Source organism: Chenopodium album, chromosome 12 (assembly GCF_948465745.1).
Source record: "Chenopodium album chromosome 12, dcCheAlbu1.1, whole genome shotgun sequence".
In the NCBI taxonomy this organism is placed as follows: domain Eukaryota; kingdom Viridiplantae; phylum Streptophyta; class Magnoliopsida; order Caryophyllales; family Amaranthaceae; genus Chenopodium; species Chenopodium album.
The window spans coordinates 7,908,430-7,931,755 of NC_137845.1; the positions used below are offsets into that span (position 1 = coordinate 7,908,430).

The following is a 23,326-nucleotide window of genomic DNA, read 5'->3' on the forward strand; positions in this document are numbered from 1 at the left end:
TATAATTGTGAGATTCAAACCTAACTAGACCAAGCCTTGGTATGTTGGGAGTTATTGGTTGCCCATAGAATGGAACAAGTATATCATCAGAGTAGCGCAATTTGAACTAATGGGTTCAAATGGGTAAATGAATCCAGAATTAGGGATGGCAGTCCAATCCGAATCCGACCCTACTCTGCCCCGATCCGAGGTAAAAAAATCCGCTCCGAGTCCGAGAAAATAGTAATCCGAGTTCGACTCCGTTAAAATAATCCGACTCCGAGTCGGAGGAGGGTCGGAGTCGGATCCTAAAAAAAATCCGACTCCGACAAATGTCCGACTTTGACGGATTATCCGACTCCGACTCCAATAGATAGTGGATTTTTGTGTGGGTCATGGTGGCATTGGGTGTGGGTTGTCAAGGCCCAAATAGCCCAACATCTCAAAGTATATTAAATAATGTAAAAGAAACTCGGAGTCGGGTCGGATCGGAGTCGGAGGTCGGATATTTAAGTCGGAGTCGAAGTCGGAGTCGGATGTCGGATTTAACATCCGACTTCTTGTCGGATCGGAGTCGGATTTAGCATAATCCGCTCCGAGTCCGACCCGTTGCCATCCCTATCCAGAATGCACCTTTTTTTTTTTTTTTTTTTTTTTTTTTTTTTTTTTGGCTGTATAGAAAATCACCATTAACATCAGCCTCAATATTGTAGAAGCAGAAGAGTAGGGCAAAGGCCAAAGTGAACCAGCTACTTTAACCTAGTCATAGGCTCATAGCAACAACAGGACAGTCCCTGAATTATGTATTTGATTACACACCAAGATTACAATCAGTATAGGATGTACAGCTGACATGTAAAGCACAAAATCGGAGGTATAAATCTAAAATCTAGACTAGATAGTTCGAGAATAAAGCAGAATGGGAGCTATATAACCTGGACTGTCATCTCTTACCTTGTCAAAATGCATAATCAATAAAAAATGAGCATTGTTTAATTCTTCAATCTTCATTAATTAAAAAGAACACAATCCAACTTGCACATTTCTTGGCTCTTATTACCAAAATAATACCAACTAAAGTTTTCCACTCTTCAGATGAGCACTAACCTAACAGTACTGGAATAAGCAGCAGGTGTTTAAGTTTCTCAAACTTGTAGCACGTTTTATAATATCAAAATTCTCAGCGTGCTATAAGAATTAAGAAACAATGCAGATACAGGTATATACGAGCATACATTAACTGGAACTGTGATAGCCTGTACAGGTCAACTACCAGAAAAAACCTCTGGAGATCTGCATTCTTCCAACAGGCAGCTTTGTAGTGTTAATTGTCTTTAGGAGTGTCCTTCGGATGAACTTGTCCATCAACTTGCTTGGGTTTAACTTTCTCTGCTGCCCTACAGAAATGTTACACTCCAGTCAGGAGGAAAAAAAAAGTGAAGATAGTAGGAAAGACAAAAAATCACAGGCGAAATAATAAACCCAAAATTCTGTAAATCACACTTTTCAAAAACAAGTGCCTAGGACACAATCATACAATGAATGGAGGCTAGAGAATAGCACTGAATTATTAATAGACATAAGTCAATAAACAGTGAGCAAAGGCTATAGTCGGACATCTCTATGTCACATGGACTTTCCCAACCAAAGTTCTCAGAGCCAAAAAAATTTTGAAGCTCTGACACAAGTTACAACGTAATAGATGAGCATGATGAATTTGGCCATGTCTAACCTTTGACTCCATCCATATATTGAAATATATACCTAATCATGGTCCCTAGATCCAGACCATCCAGATAGCATAAAGCATGTTTTTAATGTCATTAATTGGACTGTTGTATAAGAAGCTTTTGATCAGAAAGCAGCACTCTGAAACACAAAAACTCTAACAAGAAAATATCGTTTATCAAAAACCAAGACCATACCAGGGTTTCTCGACAACAAGGCATTCACCATTTAACAAAAAGCTAACCAGCACAAGGGTTCATTACATTCCATGAATAAAGCAGACACCAGATCAAACCCCAGAAAGACCGTTTTATAGCAGAACCAGACAATGTGACTGATTTACAGTCCACAAGTAATTAAAAGTTAAGCCATGTGATTGACCTAAAACCCATGAATCTTGGTTTTGGATTCGTAATTCCACAGGAATAAATGAAGTCAACCTGTTACAACCCTGATTAGCACAGGATTTCAATAAGAGCAAGCCATAACATTTGTTCAGCGCCATAGCCAAATTGGTTGCACCAATTTAAGTTCCATACGCTTATTAATTAGACTTGCAACATCTCAACCATTGTAAATTGTATTCACAAAGACGTAACTTCTTATTAGTAAGAACGTGAACCTACCCCATGAATAACCTTGTAAAAATGTAAACATTGTTGTAATTTGTATACATTCAAGTCGCCTTACCCTCAAAATGGACAAAAGCCTTCTTAGAGGCATTGTGTAATGTTATTGTATTGGCATAAACCTTGTTCATAAAATAAACTTTGTCACATCGCTTGACATGAGCCACAATGATCGAGAATAGTACTAGGATAGGTGACCTCCTAAGAAGTCCTCGTGTTAGTTAATGTAGCCAACCCAACTAATGGGATTAAGACGTTCAAGCAAGCAAGTATAGACCTTGTTCATAAAATAAACCAAGCCTAAATATTAAATGATCAACTACGAGTTGGCATGTTGCTCCTGTAACACGAGGATTAGATGTACGCAACCTTACCCCTACGTTACAACATTATTTTCTAACAAACTTTAATTTAATTAAATAGGTGGACAAACACAATTTCCTTAGTAAAACCACAATCATCCATCAGTTATACTACTAACAGTAGAACACAACATGAAATTCAAAGCAAAATTTTAACAATACTACAAATTGAGCTACATTAACAGTATTGAAGCAAATCAATATCATAACTTGTTCTATTTAGGATCAATCAAGCAAAATAATTCATAAATTAAGAAATTGATAAAAGAGGGAAGAAGGGAGATACTTGGAGGAAGAGGAGAGAGATTCTTCTTCAATCCAATTGCGAATCTGGCGGACGTTGCGGCGGAAGATGGCGGAGGAATTCCTGACGTCGCTGCGGAGGATGAGTATGGCGGCGCTTACTCCAGCCACCGTCAATATGAAGTTTGTCAATGCCATTTTTACCCCTTTTGCTCTCTGTTTTCGTCTCCCTATGTATTCGCAGGATTCTCAGCTACGAGCTATTGCCCAAAGCCACTAAAAAAAGTAGAAATGTCAATTTGGGTTGTTATTGACTCGAGTTCGATTATGTCTAGATGAGGTGGGTCAAGTTTTGAGTTAGGCAACGAATAGATTTATTTGGGTCGAGTTTAGTTAGATCAGGTTAATTTTTGATATTTTATGTCTATACCTGTAATGTTAAAAAAAAATTATACTCCGTAGTAAATAAATTGTGCAAGTGACATTAAAATAATAACTAATTTAATAAATTAATACAAGGAAAATGAACAACAAATTAGCTTACAATTTTACACTAAATTTGTGGTTTTCTCTATCAATTGTGTCGGCAATTGGTTACGACTTACGAGTATGTTATGTTGTAATTAGATCATTTTATTTTTATGCTTAGTAATTTGGGATTTTATTAGGTGTAGTCTTATCATATGATCATGTATCAAGTGACACGAGTGTACAAATAAAACCTCCAATTAGGTGTTAAGCTTCTACTCGTATATGTATTTATTTCCTTTTGGAAAATTTGTCAAAAATAAGCAAACCTTTACTCGGTCATCCCAAAATAAGCAAACCTTTTGATTAAGCCAGAGTAAGTTGACCTTTATTGGGTATTTTCTTTAAATCAGTCAGATGACCTACAACATACCAAATAGGTCACTTTTTTCCTAATTCTAATTAATTTTTTTTCTTATTTTATATTTTGATGATTAATTAAATTGTGTTTTAAAAAAAAAAACCCCACCGCATACCAGCGCTCCACCCCATCCCCGCCAGCCACTGCACAAACCACATCCCCCGGAGGTATCTAAAAAATTAAGGGTTTTATATATATATATATATATATATATATATATATATATATATATATATATATATATATATATATATATAAATTTACAAAATTTTAAAAATTAATTAAAATAATACATTTTAATTAAATTTTTAAAAATTGATCAACCACACAATGACATGTGGCATAAGCAACCCAAACAACCGGTTACACTTAAAAGTAATAATTGCTAATTAAGAGTGTTACACTTTGTGGGAAAGTTGCAACATGTAACAACATTTACATGCAAGAAATCATGATTAAACTAAAGATTTAGTGAGAAATTTTTGTTCTTGTTAATGTAATGAAGTAAAAGCAAGAAAAGGCAAATTAAGCAATGAGAAGTTTAAGTGGATTTTCTGCTCTAATGACTTCTGCAATTCCGTTTAATACAGTATAATACACAGATCAAAAGCTAAGATAGGAACTGTCTTTATATAATATATAAACTGTAAATGAATCATGAAAAATGCATGCAAGATTAAGTGCGCCATTCTGTCGCAAAATTTCCTATGAATCTGCTACTTTTGGGAACACACTTTAGGTCTCTCCCTTTTCTGACTATTTAACTGGAATTCAGTTTATCATGATTTCAAGCAGATGTGAATTTATGTGTTCAGGTCATGCTTACTAGTTTAAAATCATTTGTTTCGGCACTAGTTCATGGTGCCAAGGTGCCTCGAGATTTAATGGCAGAGGGTAACGAACAAGGTGATGCAAAACAATTGTTGAGGAAATCCTACAACTTTTTCCTTAATTGTACTTTCAAGGTTCTATCAGTTGGTCCCATCCCAGAACACGTCGCCTTTATCATGGATGGAAATCGAAGGTATGCAAAGATGAACAACATTGACCCAGAGGATAGTCATAGGCCAGGATTCATAGCCCTCATGTCGGTTATCAAGCATTGCTATGAGCTTGGTGTAAAATACATAACAATCTACGCCTTTAGCCTACACAATTTCAGGAGAAAGCCTGAAGAAATTGAGAGGTTGATGAATTGGATGAGAGAAAAAATAGATACATTTCTTGAGGATGATGGTTTTATCAAAAGGTATGGTGTTAGAATATACTTTGTAGGGAAATTGGAGGAGCTAAGTGAAGACCTTCAGGTTGCAACCAACAAGGCGATGGAAGTAACAGCCAATAATACTACAACATACCTGCTAGTATGTGTGGCTTATACTTCAACAGACGAAATTGCTCATGCTGTAGAAGAATCTATTCCTTGCAATGGTACGATTAGAAAACAGGAAAACAACCTTGCTACTTTCAGAATCGAGTTAGCAGAACTAGAAAAACAAATGTACATGGCAGTAGGACCGATGCCAGACATTTTGGTTCGAAGTTCAGGGGAGACAAGACTCAGCAACTTCCTTCTCTGGCAGACCGATAGATGCCTCCTGTATAGTCCTTCTGCTCTGTGGCCAGAGCTTGGGTTAGGCAATTTGGTGTGGGCAGTAATCAGCTTCCAAAGGCACTATCTCTACTTGCAGAAAATACGAAAATCGTTTTAATGTTTTGCTTGCTCCAATATGTTTTTGCTTTGCTATACTTGGGTACACTTAATGTTCTTGGCCATTATATGAGACGTCCATGCTAAATCATGGATCATCATCAACAAAATGAATGTCTGTAGTCCTGTTTTAACTGTTGAATGAATCAGATTAGACACTTTTTTTTATCAGCACATACTATAAACCTCTTACACTCTCACCAACCACTCCAAAAAACTAGCTAATCAACTTCCAAAGGCACCATTACATCCAATGGGACTTGCAGAAGTTGGTCAGTCATAATCTTACGGTCAGATTCCTTCATCGGCTACAGATTCCTCAAATAAGCACCAGATTTTAGCATAGCTGTAATAAAACTAGGCGTAGTACATGTCATTCGCGTGCCAATGCGTGGCAACATACAGGCACATAAGCGCACTACTTAGATGTACAATAGAATTGGTGCAATGGTGCTGATATCTAGCTTTTCTTAAACCAAAATTAAGCAGTAATTTTGCGTATAATCTATTTGGGACATTACATGATTGAGTCCTTGGGGGTCAGCAATTTGCATATGGCAATCAGGCAACCAGTGTTAAATCAGCAAACTTTTAAGAGATGGTGCCTAATATTTAGTTTTGTATCTGAGCATCAACCCAAAAACTATTTTACTCGGACTCTTCATTTCAACTCAACTTGTCGAATAGTCTAAACTCAAACACGGGTATGAGTGTGACAGAAACGCTCCATTTTGGACCAAAATCATGTTATCATACCATGACCTGAGGTTTGACTGACATAAGTAGTTATATTTCAATTGATGGTGTGCATGTGACTTGAATTATTTTATACAACAAACAATTTAAGTCAGCAAAAAAAAATTCACCTAAACAATACAGTAAAGATGACCACATCAAAATTCAATAATTCTGATTCCTCAATGCTCTAAAAACTACAGCCACCACATTGGGGACATCAACTAGCTTAGTTCGATAAAAGCCGTACCTCATATCAAATTCCGTCTACATCACCGCCCAGAATTTAAAAAACAGAACCCCCTAAGTATTAGTAGAGCCTCTAACAGAGTTCCAAAGACTAGAAGCAGCAGAAACAAGCTGAGGCCAAACAGCGGCGACACCGCGAAAGACAACAGCAGAAGTAACACCAATGGCGACACTTTCAGGGTATCCAGGTTTAGAATCAAGCTTCATTTCAATAATAGCAAGACGAGTATTAGCAGTATCAAGCTTTCTAGAAGCTTCCGCCATGAACTTATCTTTCTTCCCTCTTCCAGAAGTAACAACCCTAAAAAGCATGTGTTGAAGGTCGTCAATGACTTTAATGGAGGCTTCATTGGAATTCATTCCTTGGGATTCGTAGTGAGTTATTAGCTCTTGTGGGGTTGGAAGCTTTAGCTTTTTTTTGGTGCCGGAATTTGCGGCGGAGTCTTTGGTGGTTGACGGTGGTTGTAGTGGCGGAGATGAGGTTGAGGAATTGGGGATTTGGGGTTGCTCCATTGTTGGGATTGGAAGAGAGATAAACCCTAAATTGGATTGAATCAGGGGTTTGGGAATTGGGAGGAGGGAAGAAAATAAATGGGTGTTTCGAGATAAGATTTTTATTTATTTGGAGGTTTTAAGAGCATGATAAAGCAGGATATATACTTTGTCAAAAAAAAATACTGTCAAAAAAAAAATTTGTGCTTGTCAGAAAATAAATTATTTGAAAATAATACTCTACTACTTCCTTTATAAATTTTTTTTTTTTTTTTTGTCAAATTTGAGCTTAATTTGAATTTTTTTAGGACTAAATGACCCATAAAATCATAAATGAAATATTTTTAAACACACAAATCCAAAAAAAATAATTAAATATTAACTTTATTAATGACTACATACTGTAAAAAAACAAAAAAAAAATGACTACATACCCTTTAAAGTCAATATTGTTAAGAGTTAAATTAGTCAAGGGTGAATGTCCACACTTTAATTTCTTCATTGCATTTAATGTACTAGCCAACCTTATTGTCACCCTTAATCTTAGCCCACAATGTAATACTCCCTCCGTCCCTTTTTTACCTTCCTATTTGTAAAAGAAAAATGCTAACGAACGCAGATAAGCTTGTTAAAAGTAGAAAAATTAAATTAAAACTAACATTCGTGATTTTGTCATGCTTTCCCAAATTAATACCACTTTACGTAAGATTTTAAATGCTTATCCAACGCCCTGGGGGCGTTCGTTAGCAAAGTACAATTGGAATTACAAAACATTAATTGATATCTTTGAGTAAAACAAAGATAGAATAATATTTAATGTTGCACATGTCATCAATCCTTTGAAACAAAAAAGAGACCAATAACATTTTTTGGTGGAAAAAAAAGGACCAATCATATTCATCTAAATTGATGCACATGAATTCTGAAAATAAGAATGAGAATTAGAAAATAAGAGTGAGAAAATAGAGAAAGCATTAGTTGCAAAACAGAAAAATAGGGATAATTTGGGATATTTGGTAAAAATTTACTTACTAAAAAAGGAAAGTATGAATGTAATTTTAAATACCCAAAAAGAAAAGCGGGAATGTAAAAAAGGGACAAAGGGAGTATTATTTTTCACTACTACAAATAACCATGCAAGTTCACTTGTATGAGGCACACAAAATATTACACAAGAGTATAATAATTCTACATCTCTTACCTTTTTTCTTAATCTTCTAATTTCTATTAATTTCATAACAAATACTCCGTATATGGTTATTAATTGTACTACTGGTTATAATAGGAAGTATGTACCATTTTTTGTGTTTGCTTAAAAAAAGAAACACATCAGGGCAACTCTTTTTCGAAATATTACCTAAAGAATAATTATAATAAAAAAACCTGTCATTTATAAAACGTTGTGCCTCTCAACACATAAATCCAATACTAATCGACAAACCCTAAAAATGTTTTTATTTTTCTTTTTTCTCTTTTTTTCATTTGTATTTTTCAAAATGATCTTCTTAGTTTCTATTTTAATTCCTCGTTTCTTCTTCTTCTTCTTCTCTTTTTTTTGGGCCTTTTTTTTGTATATTATTTTGCAAGTTAGACACTTGGAAATAAAAGGAAAATCTTAGAGTTTTTTTTATTGATATAATATGGACTACTATAAAACTCCATCTATCTTTATACTCCATCCGTCCCAAATATCTGAGACGTTGGACTTTTTTCACTATTCATGTATCTTTATACTCCATCCGTCCCAAATATCTGAGACGTTGGACTTTTTTCACTACCATAATTTTTTACTAACATAATACAAACATATTTATCACAAAATATGTTGTTAGACAGGTATTAATATACAGTTTCATAATATAATTTTAAAAATAATTTTCATTAATATTTAATTATATAAAAATAAAATCAAACTAGTGTAGTGACATGTGTATAATGTTGACTAGGGCCTTGTTTAGTTCGCCTTAAAATTTCCTTATCTGAATTTATCTGATCTGGTCTGATCTTATCTGATCTGGTCTGATCTTATCTGATCTGATATGATCTGGTCTAATCTAATCTGATTGTCTGATTTGACCAAACTTTGACCAGTGTACGATAATCTATGAACAAAAAATATATCAAGTGGGATCTTGTTAGATTCGTAATAATGTGTATTTTATTAATATGTAATTTTCATAATTTTTTTTCATCACGAAATTAAAGATATTTAGCGGTAAAAAACTGCACATAAAACAATGATCTAATATGAACTTATTTATTCTGATCTGATCTAATCTGAACTTATTTTTTCTAAAATAAGTAAAAATAAGGTGAACTAAACAAGACCTAAGTCAAATATTCTGGGACGGAAAGGGTAACTTAGATTGGAATGAGCTTACTATTCCATTACAAGATGCACCTTAAATCATTACTCCATTTCCATATACGAATTATGTTAAAATATTGAAAAGTAAATAATAAAACACTACGACTATTACATGAAAATGAATCCAACATGATCTTACATGTCTTTGTCACACAAGTATTTAATAATTAATAGATATTAATCATCAGAACTTTTAAATTTGACGAAAAAATGCAATCAAATTCACATTCCAAAAAAAAAATAAAAAAAAAAATAAAAAAAAAAAAAAAAATCTCCCATATACCCCAGTTTAGGTATTCCATTCGACTCCCAGACATTTTTAAATGTGCTAATTAGTAAATGAATACTCCGTTATATACTAAACCCTTTGCTATTGCTAATATTCAAGTGCAGCTCGAAAACAAGGTTTGTGGACAAATTTCTTTTGGGGTAACAAACCTCTCCATTTAAATCTTTCACCATTGTCCTCAGGCTAACTGTTAATATTTATAGTCATATACAGAAAAGTACCAATACAAGAGGATATTCGAGATTCTGCCTAGAGAGAGATTTATTCAAAATTTGGAAAAACAAAAAGAATTCCTCTGTGACTAACTCCACAAATCATTTGGGCACCCTCTTATCCACATCGATGGGGGACGAGAAAGGGGTGCTGGTCAGTTAAATCTGCACTTTCGTATCAACAAAGTTACAGGAATACAGGTGCCATGACCAGAGTAATTGTCGCAAGCATTTTTATCAGAACATGAATTGAAGGCCCAGCCGTGTCTTTAAAAGGGTCTCCGACACTGCAATTAAAATCAAAATTTAAACTTCCGTGAGTTCATATATAGATAATCTAAAATTCGAGCATATATAGATAATCTAAAAACATATTGAGCAATCAAGACAAATGTTTGGCCTTAGTCAGTCCTGCTACAGGATATTGATCATGAGTCTTTATAGACTTATAGCCTGTAAACTTTAGTCTTATTCCTCATATAAACAGATGCACAGCCAATACCAATATCAGGAACAACGATCAAAAAAAATATAATGAAGCTGAAACAAAAGCTAGCACTTCCTTTTTCTCAAAAGCTAGCACTTCAATTGAGCTCACCCCTACAGCCAGCAACTACAGTGGCTAGCGACATATTTTCACTCGAAATGGTTGCTCTTGAGTGAAGAAGTAACAGGTACCTTCCCATAGCCATAACTCCACAACTCAATATCACTTATATTTTTTGTTAACACCGCCACCATCTTGACCACCACCCAGCATCAATTTAACTGCTGCCAGTACTCCTCTAATACCAACAACTTAGATCCATTGTCCACATCTGTCCCCATACCCACTTCCACAGCCACCTCCACCAACACAGCAACACTACTACCCGTCTACCAACCTTTGCGGTCATGACCTCACTTTGAGGGTGCAGGCCATCATGCCAAGGGCTGTGGCTAGGCAGTGATTTACCGAGTGTATTTCATCTAAGACTACTAAATTGTCATTTGACGAGAATTGTGGACAACATAATGTATTGATTCATTGAAGTTTAATTGATCACAGAAAGCAGGAGTAATAAAGTTGTGATCAACACACTGACTTGATCCATCGCACAAGGATTAAGATTGAAGATTAATACACATTAACTTGCATTCTTTTTCTTTGGCTGATCCTCAATAAACAGCAAGTTGAAGTTTATACTTCTCACTATCCACTCCAATAAACATACAATACATCACTAGGTTGTTACAATTCAACATAACTGTCCCATTTAGGTTGTTCTGGCTATACTAAGCAGGCTTATATGGTGTGCATTCATATAAACTGATAACCACAGAATAATGATCACTGAAAGCATCTTAAGAATACAAGGTTGATTAAACCTACAATTGATGAAAAGTCCATGCAAGCATAAGCATGCCATGTACAGGGACAGGGTAATGACAGAACAGAACACACCAACCAGCAAATCTCATTTATCAGTAAAAAAATAACTGCAAAAGCTTAGATATCTTTGTAAAGGAGATTAAAAATTTATTATTTTAACTTACGTATCTCCAGTAATGGCTGCTTTGTGACAGTCACTTCCTTTGCCTCCAAGAGCCCCAGTCTCTATATACTTCTTTGCATTATCCCAGGCACCACCAGCAGTATTCAAGAAAAGAGCCATAAGGATGCCAGAAACTGTGGCAAACATCAACATCGCAGCCACAACCTTAGCACCAAGTAATGGGTGTCCAACATAATGTCCTAGTATCCGAAAAACAACACCTGTAACAAACAAACTTATGTCAATAATGATCAGGCAAACTGGCAAATTAAGTATCTAATATTCAAAGCTTTCTAGAGAGAAATATAATAATCTATAACATAAGAGTTTCTTCTGTAGGCAAATAATACCAGAACACAAGAACAAAAAACTTACCAACCACTATTGGTGATATAATAGCCAAAGCACCAGGTTTGATCATTTCCTTCAATGAGGCTGACGCTACAATTGCCACACATCGACCATAATCAGGCTTTTCTTGGTAATCCTGCAGTTGAACGACAATCATTAACTGGTACCAGACACATCACCAATCAGACTACAAACATGATGAGATAAATACTTACCATGATTCCAGGCCTTTCAATAAATTGTCTTCTGACTTCATTTACCACCTCCTGAGCAGTACGACCAACTGCTGAACATGCCCAAGCACTGAAGAGAAAAATAAGCATAGAGCCTAGCAAGCCACCAACAAAAATTTCAGGGACTGCAATATCAACCTGAAACATAGAAAAAATTATAAATTTAGGAAGATCAAAACACTACAAGTACATAAGCAAACAAGCCAAGGTGCAAGTTAATACCAACCTCTTTAAACGGTACATGAGCAAAAGAAGCCACCTCATCCATGTAAGCACTGAAAAGAAGAAAAGATGCAAGTGCAGCAGATCCAATAGCAAAACCTTTAGTGGTAGCTTTGGTGGTGTTGCCAACTGCGTCAAGGACATCAGTAATTTCTCGAACACTTTCAGGCTAGAGAGAAGCATATGATAATCAGTTAGCATGAGCTGATACTGCATATAAAATCATCTAGACTCAAAAATACATTGATACCTGTTGGCTCATCTCCACAATTCCACCAGCATTGTCAGCTATTGGCCCAAACATATCCATGGTCAGGACATAAGCTGCTGTACTGAGCATACCCATTGTAGCCACAGCTGTTCCAAACAATCCACCGGTAGGGTTTCCAGCTTCATCCATCAATCCAGAAGTATGACCCAACCAGAAAGAAGAAATAATAGCTACACTGATAACAAGAACAGGGAGTGCAGTTGACTCCAGTCCCAAACTGACACCAGCAATTATATTAGTCCCATGGCCTGATGAGCTTGCAAGAGCCAATGTACGTACTGGCTCATACTTATAATCAGTGTAGTACTTGGTGATCCATACAAATACATATGCTGTTATGATTCCGACCAGCCCACACAATGCAAAATTTAACCAAGCTGAAGGTGCCTGCTCTGTGTATAGCAACCAGCGCGTTGACTGCAGATAAACAAAGGCATACAAAGAGAGTTCAAAAAAAGAACAGTAAATTATTGTTTGGGGAACAGAATTATCAAAACCAATAAGCACCTTTCTTTCCTTTCCCTCCCCCCCCCCCCCCCCCCCCCTCCCCCTCTTTTCCTTAAGGGAAGTAAGTAGCTAAAGCTCAATTGACAACTATGCCCAAAAAAACAAAATACAATGCTGGAGTAAATGGATGGATTGGTGGAGAAATTGAAGATTGATCTTACCGCACCAAAGGTCAAAACCGCTAATACTATTGTAACAGAATATCCTTTCTCAAGTATTCTCATTGGATCTTCTGCAGCTAAGCCAGCCTCTCGTGTGCCTCTTATTGAAAAGATACCCACAGTAGATACAACAAGGTCAAAGGAATGAACCACCAAAGGGAACAAGATAAAGCCAGTTGGATCTGTCACCAGAAAATGGGCAGCTAGTCAGTCTATAAGATGCAAGAAACTGCAAATATAAAAAACTAAAAAAGAACTTAATGAGGCAATTTTGTCATTAAGAAGCTCCAAAAGTAGCCTAATAGCCTAAAAGTAGCTCTGAAATGAGAGAGAAAGTGGTGAAAGTTTGATTTCAAATGGAAAATAATATAAAATATAAAATACAGCTATGAATATATGTATGACGCAACCTACAGGTACACTTACCTTCAATTTTACAACGCTGTGCCATTGTTCCACCCAATATCATGGCACTTATGATCTCAGCAGCTATACTTTCGAATAGATCTGCACCACGAGCAGCACAATCGCCGACATTGTCTCCAACCTGCAAATGACATCTCAATAGTTTCATCTTTAAAGTTGCCCTAACCAAGGAGCCTCAATATGTTTAACAATAAAGCGACTGCAAAAAAATCCAATAGCAACAAAGTCCACGAGCTGACAACAATAAGCTTGACAAAAACCCCAAACAGAAAAATCATAGTAAAGAAAATAGATGAAAAAGAGGGATACTCCTTTGGAAACATAAAGCTGGAGCAATTCCACTTTCCTGGCATACTGATAGATTTTAATTACATCGATGTTGATTATGCTCTTCTTTTTTCATTGGACACTGGAAGGTCTTTGGTTCTCCAGACTCATGTACTTGTCAAAAGATTTAATCTTTCTCTTTTGATATTATATTCACTAATGCATAGATAAGCACAACAGGCACAATAATGAGAAGATAAACAAAGAGAGGGGAGTACATAGGTTAGACATCACTCCCATAGTCCCATCAAAAAAGTTTAGCATGTCTACAAAATTCATAAATTAATAATTGGTTTACTTAAATTATCTCACATTAGCAGGACAACTGGCCAAGTACAAATTTCATAGTCAGTCATCAATAATTCACTAAGTATTTAATCACAAGACCTGCAACTTTAGAAGATACACAATTTGTAAAGCGAGGAGAGAGATTAAAAAAGAGGACCCGTCTAATGAAGAGAGAGAAAGGGAGATTCATTGGAAATAAAGTAATGTTGCAATTATTTCACAACTCCCTTATAGAATTGCAACTAAAAAAGTACGGAGGAAGTATATGAGAAACTAAAAAACTATAATCTAAACTTCTAAAAATAAATTACCAGATCAGCAATGACAGCAGGATTACGAGGATCGTCTTCAGGTATTCCCTGCTCAACTTTTCCAACAAGGTCAGCTCCAACATCAGCTGCTTTCGTGTATATACCACCGCCCAATTGTGCAAAGAGAGCAACAAACGAAGCTCCAAAGCCGTAACCAACAAGTAGAAGAGGCACTGGCATAATGAAATTACGGAGGATCAATCCTCATGCCAACTTTAGCACAATATACAGGAATCAATTACACAGAAGATGAAATATAACCTATAGTGACAAGGAAAAGCATATCTTCTGTGAAAAAAGCAAGGAACATGGATGAACAATACATGATCACATACCCAATTGTCAAACAGCATTAACTACCAAACCCAAAAATGAACTAGTACCTAAGTGACTGGTGTGGACATTCAACAATTCAGCACAAGATTACATTTATGTCTCACTTTCCATCCTTCAAGCAGAGGCAATTTGTTCTTAACATTTCACATTTTCCAATGAGAAAATTTGAACATGTATATCTCTTATTGTGTATTTGTAATTTTTAAAATAAGTTGATAATTCAAATATACATGTTGAGATGAATCTAACAAGATCCCACATGAGTATATATTTCCTTACGTACATACTTCCTTTGATATATAACAAGTGCAACGTTTCCTGTTTTTGGGAGTTGCATAATAACTGCAACATCACTACTTGTGGAATGAGTTCTCTCTATCTCTCTCCTAATCACATGGGACCACTTCCTTAACTCTCTCTATCTCTCTTCTCTCCAATAATATTGTACATCCCTACACGTTGCACTTATAAAAAGACAAAGGAAGTATTACAAATAATGGTCAAAGTGAACTTTGTGAATAGTGCCAAAATAAAATAAAGCTAAGAACGTTATGAGACGGAGGTAGTATGAAGAAACCATCAAAGGTGAAAAGTGCAAAGAGAGATGATTAAGATTGCATGTAAATAGTGCAAATCAGTACAACTACTGGAAATTCGATTGGATGAGCATTCAACATATTAATCTTAGCATAGTAGCATTGCTATAGTGAGAACAATATTCCCAAGTTTCCCTACCAGGTCCAGATTTGGAAGAATTTTTTTAGTGAGAGTGTGAGACAGCTTCTCAAGTATTCAGATTTCAGAAATGATTATCCAGAGACAATGTAGGGCTTAAAAAGTAAAGGAAACAAAATTTATGTCATACGTTTGAGATTAATCAAAGGATTTGTTCTTCTCCAATTTTCTTCCACAGCCAAACATAGTGAAGTTTGCAATGGAAGATCCGGTATTTATTTTAAATTTTCATGGTCGTCATAGGTAACGTGAATTTAAGGTGACATGTAGCTACCAACATTGGAAATGCTGAGCGTTGTAGCCATAGGGTGTCATCCAGTTTATGAGAATGAGATGAATATATAGCAACTCCATTGTCCTGCCTATAGGGTTAAGGCTTTAATAATGATCTAATCATGGTAAGCTAAAGCCTAAAATTAGTAGCAAATAGCATAGCAATAGGCATGTTCTGCAAAGTCAAGAGACAGCTAGTGTAAACCCTTTTTTTTTTTTTTTTTTTTTTGTCAAAAAACAAAAAGACCCCATACCCAAAGACTTCTCACCTCTGATATGAGAAGGAACAGCAGATGATTACATCTGTTGTTCAATAGTGAAAGAATACCAGTATATAAGTTCTATATCCATTAAATTAAGCAAACACCCATCATGGCATCATGTTCAAGTATTCAGCTCAAACAATTTGTATAATAGAAGCATAATTAGTGGATGATGTAGAGCTCTCATAAAACTTTGGGCTAGGGACTGATACATCTATATATCTTGCACCAATTATAAAGATACCACATCACACTAACAATAAAAAAAATTAAACCAGCTGTTATAGTCAAGAAGACCTTTGCTCCGTTTATCCTAAAAGAAGTGGTCTAAATGAAGCAAGTAGTCAACAGCTTTTCAGTGGTCTAACAACACATCATTCATGCTCAAACATACGAAGATAAATACAAGAAAATATGAAAGAAAAAGAAATAAGATCACTTACGATCTGTGACTTTCATAGAACCATGTGAATCCACCCCCAACCATACATAGAAAGCAGCATAGAGAATGGCAACGCCAAGTACAGCCATGCCTACAACAATAATGGCTGAGAAACCACCAGCACGAACAGCTATCTGGAAGTATTGTCCCATTTCATTATATTACATGCATATATAGATATACTATAGGATAAAAAAAGTTACACACCACCACCAACCTGTAAGGCTTCTCTGGCTGACCGCCTCGCTGCACTTGAAACGCGGACATTTGCACGAACAGACACCCACATCCCAACATATCCAGCTACACCTGAGCACAAAGCTCCCAGCAAAAAAGAAATAACAGTAATAAAAGCAGATGAGACCCTGCACCAGAACACAGAAAGAAAATGATCAAATGATTAAGCACAAACCAAAGGCTTAAAGTCTTTATTTTTAGTGCTTGTTTGGTTGAATACAGGACATAGTTATTCCTAGAAAGTTTTATTCACTTGTAATAGCATTTCCTAGGAAATGCATAGTTTTGTTTGGTTGATCATAGGAAATTTTAACTTCCCACAAGCATTTCCACTTACCTAGGGAACCCAAGTAAGCAAATTTCTCCAATTCGTGGGAAGGGCTTCATAGGAAGTTCAAATTCCCATGTTCTTGCCAACCAAACAACACCATTTTCTTCCACTTCCTATGAAGTTTCAATTTCCGAGTTTTCTTTTGTCAGCCAAACAAGCACCGTAATACCAAAAAGAAATTAGATAATACCTCCCAATGCCAGCAGCTTCTTGCTGTGGAGTTCTATCCCGCAACAAATATATACTGAGAATTACTAGGGCGAGCAGTACAGCCATTTTGGAGATGGTCCCATACTGGGTCCTAAAAAAGCCTTCTGCTCCATCACGTATAGCATATGATATCTAACAAGAGACAAAATATCATATTAAGAGGCAGTCAAATAATCTTTATATCACTGTGATCAAGCAGTGGAGAACTGAACACTATGAAATACTACGCAACTTTCACAAAATTAGGGCACTTCCTCTCAGACTCACGTTCAAAGCAACGAAAAAGTAATAGATTAGCCAATGGAGTCCTTACACAGTCAACTTATCTAGTTTATTCTTTTCTGCTTCCCAAGTTAACCACAAAACATAATTTGAAGAAAAAATCTTGGCTTCAATGCTCTAGTCACAAAATTGCAGTCATTGGTGCCCCCATTTCCCCCACCCAACAGTTCAGATATTTACTGATGTCATTGAATTCATATTCCTAAATTTTTTAATTGCACCATTTGCCTTTTTGAGAAGTCGTATATTAGTTGTGCCATTTCCATGTATGACATGCTATATTCACTTTTTGTTTGTGTACACACACCAATTACCCTAACTAACCTTGCAATATTTGAAAACAACCATTGTTACCCAACCCTAACTACCCTTGCAAATATTTGAAAACAACCATTGTTACCCCACCCTCATGTGTTTGTATCACATGGGCAATATTGGCTTTCCCTGCCTTCTCTTTTTCTTAAATCTGATGCCCTTACCAAAAGGTTTGATTTATAAAAAAAAAAAAAAAAAAAAAATAAATAAAAAAATAAAAAAAAGGAAATAAAAGGAGGAAGTATAAGCCTTTGGTATTACACAATCAAGCAGAAGGAATTAGAAAAACCCTGGTGTAATCTTTTTAAAAATTGAGAGTAACTCATTAATGACTAAAAATGACATTAACAGAAATTACCATACCAACAATCTGTACAATGAGACAGGATAAACATCAAATGCACTGGAAGTGTACAAAATGAATACATGTGAGAGATATTAACAATATACTATGAATGTACCTGGACCATCTCAGGGGGTCCCTCATCCTTTGCCAGAACCCACTTTGTGAGATATGTTGCCACAATGAAGCTGATGATGCAGATGGAAAATACAAAAACAATAATTGGAGAAGTGCTAGCTCCAATATAGAAGATAACTCCGAAGGTCAGAAGCATAAGAATATAAAGAACGCGAGTGTTTAACCCCATAATGAGTTGGAGAACCTGCAAAAGTAGATATTTACACTGTCCGTAAATTGAATACTGAATATTCACTTAAATAAGGCATCAAGGGTAGTACATAAATTCACAAGAGAACAGGGACACTGACACACAGTAATATATGATAAACAATCACTGGAAGTTAGGCTATCAAGTTCCTGTGAACATTCTACGCTGCAAAACTCCATCCAGTCATCCACCCAGATTGTTTCTGGTTTTCCACTGTCCAAACCTTTAAATTAGATTAACCTATCCCTATTAGCCTATTTAGTTTATTTCACAGTTTGCAATTTTTTTAAAGAGAGGTATAACGTAACACCGGAAGCTTGTATGATTGTATCTTTCTGTTCACCGTCAATATTTCACAATGCACTCTGAAAAGTGAAAAGTATTTATCCCTTGCATCAAGCTCAAAACTAGTAGCCTTTGCTTGTCTTTCAAAAAAATGATTCAACAGTGGGGATAAGCACTGCTAACAACCTTGTACACATTGATCTTGCTTTAGTACAAGCTCATTTTCTGCTAAAGCCAATTATGTTTACAACTAAGAAGTGTTTTTTAAATACTAGGAAAAAAAAATATTATACATGTAATACATCCCCATCCGTACAATGTGTTATATTATGGTCTTGTAGTCATCTACTTACTCATACGCGACTATGCAAATACATATGATATGGAATAATTACATTTGCTTTCATTAAAAGTTCCTCGTTATATCCCTAATAATACCAGTAAAGGGTGATTAAGTCTCGCCTGCACATCTTTATAATAATCAATTATCCACAGCAAAAAATCAAACAATAAATTTCATAAACATGTACATGCAAGATAGTACTTGACACTTATAGGTCATGCAAAGCTTTATATATCTGTGCTAGGAATACAATAATATTGTCCGTCTACTATTCTTTGGCTTTTGGATTAGAATGCAATATACTTAAATTAAATAGCTCATTAAACTAATTAAGTTACTTATTTACTGTAAGATTGCAGGCATTATTATATATTGGATCAAGGATCAACCATACAACTAGAAAAAACCTGTCACTATTTTAGTTACGTATGACCATCCCTGGAGGCTTGGACAGAAGTCTCTTTAAAGTGTTAGGATAATGATAATGACTTGAAGTACACTCAGGTAAATTCAAATGCCAAAAGCATACTCACAGGAAATTTTAAAATGGAGAACAACCAAAATAATTACTCGTACAATAGTACATACTTGTAAGTTGTAATGAAGTCTCAATGCATTATTACCCAAACAGCAACAGCAAAGCCTAAGTCCCCAAAAAAAATGGTGCTACAGGCTACAGCTGCTCCTTGACAGACCAACAAAGGTCTGCCAATGATGTTAACATCAAAACCAAAAGCACAATCATGCCTAGGCCCTAAGGCACAATATTGTACTCTATATTTCCCAAATGCCATTCTCATCTTAGATTTCACTATCATTCCGATCATAGTGGTTTCACATAATGAGTCTATGTAAGCAGTTTTCTATTCTCCCTTCTGTCCTTTCTCTCTAGTTGAAAAGCCATAAACATGTATTTACAAGAACTCAAATCTCAGTAAGTCTTAGACTCCCTACCCTGTAATCTACTGGTTCTCACTTTCCTCAACATTCCATACTCAAATAAACTCAACTTTTCCAAAACCAGCAAAAGGTAATGCCATAAACATCCAGAAAAAGTATCACAATTCACAACCATTAACAGATAACCCACAAAAACACAGTATAATATTTGAGAAACATCGGCTCAGTGTTTTCATGACCGTGAAATTGTTGTCTTTTCTTAGCAAAAGATAATAAAAAGGTTAGTCAACCCTAAAACTGATTTTTTTTTCCCCCAATAAGTACCAAACAAGCAAACTAAACTGACACATCAAAACATCTCCGCCCAACAAACTTGCCAAGCTAGGGAAAAAAAAGTCTTACCAAAGGGGTGTAAGGTTTGGATCGCATGTCGGGGAAAGTGCGGGCTCGATCTTGGTAAGACCCCATAGAACCACTCTCCATATCATCCATCATGATGGAATGAGTAGAATTTACCCTCCTGGCCACAGGAAATGGACTGAACTCGCCACTTTGGGGGAACTCACCCCCTGAACTTGGTCGCTGTATCTTGAAACGCTGTTTATCACACCCCTGAGCGCCTCCCAGAGAGTCTGATAACAAAGGACTTTACCTCTCTCAGATACAAATCTCCAAAACAACCTGCTTACGAAACCTTAGCAAATCCTCCGGTCCAGCTTCTTCTCACTTACAAGCAGGTATTCTAACTTCAAACAAGAATTCCACTCTTTTTTTTTTTCTCGTATACCGACACCTCTGTGCATATAAATCACTCAAATAAATTTAATAAGTCCAGTACACTAACAATAATATGAGCATTGCTCTTTCTCTTAGGAAAAACAATCTACATTTTAATTTATATACAAAAACTAGGTTAAGTCCCGTGCCATGCACGGTCATAATTAAACTTTACAACAAAAATAATAAAGAATGGTGTTAATTCAACAATATTTTAATCAAAAAAAATATATGTAACAAAATAGTAGTGTCTAATTAAAGGTATTGATGGTCAAAGTTGTGTCTCGACAAATGTGCAAATCCAACTACTCTTATAACTTATAAGATTTATACAAAGTATGCTACCAAAGTAATTTTTTCTATTTTTAATGAAAATAAATTTTAAGTTGGAGGAAAAAAAATTGATAATATTATAATAATCTTAGATAATGATATATTTCAATACCTTAATTATAATCTATGTTAGTATATTTGTAACTAAAAGATTTCTAGTATGTAAAATATATGTTAAAATAATAATAAAAAAATTAATTGAGTATGATTGGATTATATGTGTTGTCAAAATGGAAATAAGTATTATTATAGGATATATAATGAAAGTCATTAAAATTTGGCAAAAAAAAAAGGGCGGGAAATTTTTTAATGACATCGTGACAAGTGTCACTTTAGGTTCGCTTTTAGTATAGGTTAATTGATTAGCTTATATAGCTCATATATAGTCATTCACACTAAAAAAAAAAAAATCAAATGTTCTACCCCAAAATTACATGGAAAACTTTCCTTCAATTATAATTAATCATTTTAATGGAATTATTTCTACAAAAATCGTTTACCACATACTATTTTCGGATCCATTGCGAACCGAAAAACGAACAACACTTCACAAATTTAACACATTACGAACACTAATTAACATGAGAATAAAAAATTTAAAAAAAAAAAATCAAACCTCATAACACAACAATTTCAATCAACAGCATAGCCCTAAAAATTAGATAATAGCGCCAAAAATTCCGCAAAAAGAATCAAAATCATCTCAAACAATCAAATCAACGAACAAAATCAAACAATATTACAAATCAAAATTGAAACATTTGATAAATGCGAATCGATCAATGATCAAACCAGTCAAATGCTAAAGAGATCCAGAATTGATAAAAAAAAAAATGAAATTAAAACTTACAAGAAGATGAAGATTGAAATGTGAGATGAGATCTTAGGATAATGCTGAAGCTTTCAGCAGCTATTATCAATGGCTTCTCTGTGGGTCACTTGTGCAACTCCTGAAGGAGAGAGAAAGGAGGAGAGAGAAAATGAGAGTGAGAAAAGGGAGAATTTTTGGTGTCTGATAAGTCTGTGAGCGTAGAATTTGTCTTTTTCTCTCTAAAAAACGTAGAATTTTCGCTGTTTTACTCTTTCTTTTTTATTTTTATTCCGTTTTGCCGTATTGTACGGAGTAATACTCATCTTAAAATAGTGTTGACATTTGACTTTGCTTAATTTAATGGTTTATGATAGAATTTGTTATACGGGTGTACTGTATTGTACACCATTCTTCATTTGATGATTAAATGAAAATAATACACTAATCAAAATGAGAACAAAATAAATATAAGGGTACAGTGCACTCGAGTGTATATATAACAATTTCTCAGTTAAAAATTACGGAGTATGAAGCAATGTAGTAGATAATTAATCTGTTTGATACCCAGTAATCAAATATTAGAATGTATAAGGATATTCTCTCATAAATGAGGTAATTTATGATCCATCATAAGGATGGGAAATAAACTAAAATGTTCATAACACCATGTATGAGAAGGTATAATGACCCACATTAGCTATCTAGGACTCTAAGTAGTAGCACAATTTGTTTCACAATATACTTGTCGAAAACTACTCCAACAATCAAAATTATTGAGATCAATAAGAATGTTCGAAATGGGATTAATATTCCATAAGATTGCCTATGAACCTTTAATAGAGTTGGTAAACATGAGATTGTCACCTAAAATATGAAGGAAAAATAAAATTATTGTTCAATTGCAAGAAGGATGTCACAGTGAAAAGCAAATGCTCTAACTATGTAGTTGTACAAAAGTTTTAGTGTTACAAAGCTAAGTTGAATGAAAATTAACATAACCATTAAAACATGAAATGCATGGTAGGTTGAACTTATGGATTGAACAATTTTAATCATACAAGACCAAATTTGATAATGTGTTATCAATCCTTGCATAGTAAGTAAAAAAAAAAATTAATTTTTTAATAGAATACAAAGGCTTATAAGGGCCATAATGTATATTACAGGTTTCAACAAAATTTAACTATTGACATTGTAGTAGAGATTAGTTCTCAGTTCCTAAAAAAAAAAAAAAATAGTTCTTAATTATTGTGTTTAATTGTCA

The 23,326-nt window shown here is 35.0% G+C and overlaps 2 protein-coding genes, 1 long non-coding RNA gene and 1 pseudogene across 3 annotated transcripts; 1 reads left to right on the top strand and 3 right to left on the bottom strand.

The window, feature by feature from the left end:
• Positions 1-967: 967 nt before the first annotated feature.
• LOC145571855 (uncharacterized) lies at positions 968-3,124 on the bottom strand. The gene is made up of 2 exons (XR_014096634.1): positions 2,985-3,124; positions 968-1,371 (listed from the first exon to the last, which is right to left on the bottom strand). It is a non-coding gene; the product is annotated as an uncharacterized LOC145571855 (long non-coding RNA).
• Positions 3,125-4,362: 1,238 nt separating this feature from the next.
• LOC145570769 (dehydrodolichyl diphosphate synthase CPT3 pseudogene) lies at positions 4,363-5,542 on the top strand (annotated as a pseudogene).
• Positions 5,543-6,327: 785 nt separating this feature from the next.
• Positions 6,328-7,112, bottom strand: LOC145571856 (uncharacterized). Its single transcript, XM_081630891.1, has one exon. The coding sequence runs from the start codon at positions 7,036-7,038 to the stop codon at positions 6,580-6,582; it is 459 nt and encodes a 152-aa protein (XP_081487017.1). The 5' UTR covers positions 7,039-7,112; the 3' UTR covers positions 6,328-6,579.
• Positions 7,113-9,721: 2,609 nt separating this feature from the next.
• Positions 9,722-22,306, bottom strand: LOC145571857 (pyrophosphate-energized membrane proton pump 3-like). Its single transcript, XM_081630892.1, has 15 exons — positions 22,102-22,306; positions 20,544-20,936; positions 18,404-18,607; positions 17,326-17,477; positions 16,785-16,932; positions 16,569-16,701; positions 14,519-14,691; positions 13,593-13,713; positions 13,167-13,348; positions 12,478-12,915; positions 12,232-12,396; positions 11,988-12,143; positions 11,797-11,908; positions 11,423-11,642; positions 9,722-10,173 (listed from the first exon to the last, which is right to left on the bottom strand). The coding sequence occupies exons 2-15, from the start codon at positions 20,634-20,636 to the stop codon at positions 10,074-10,076; spliced, it is 2,397 nt and encodes a 798-aa protein (XP_081487018.1). The 5' UTR covers positions 20,637-20,936; positions 22,102-22,306; the 3' UTR covers positions 9,722-10,073.
• Between the last annotated feature and the right edge of the window lie 1,020 nt (positions 22,307-23,326).

What these genes read in the sequence shown, in the direction of transcription:
- LOC145571856 (XM_081630891.1), bottom strand. Translation starts at nt 7,038, where the DNA reads ATGGAGCAACCCCAAATCCCCAATTCCTCAACCTCATCTCCGCCACTA.
- LOC145571857 (XM_081630892.1), bottom strand. Translation starts at nt 20,636, where the DNA reads ATGATGGATGATATGGAGAGTGGTTCTATGGGGTCTTACCAAGATCGA. An exon ending in GAAGCTGCTGGCATTGGGAG is followed by an intron (nt 16,933 to 17,325) that starts GTATTATCTAAT and finishes GTTCTGGTGCAG; the next exon opens with GGTCTCATCTGCTTTTATTA. An exon ending in CAGCCAGAGAAGCCTTACAG is followed by an intron (nt 16,702 to 16,784) that starts GTTGGTGGTGGT and finishes CAATACTTCCAG; the next exon opens with ATAGCTGTTCGTGCTGGTGG.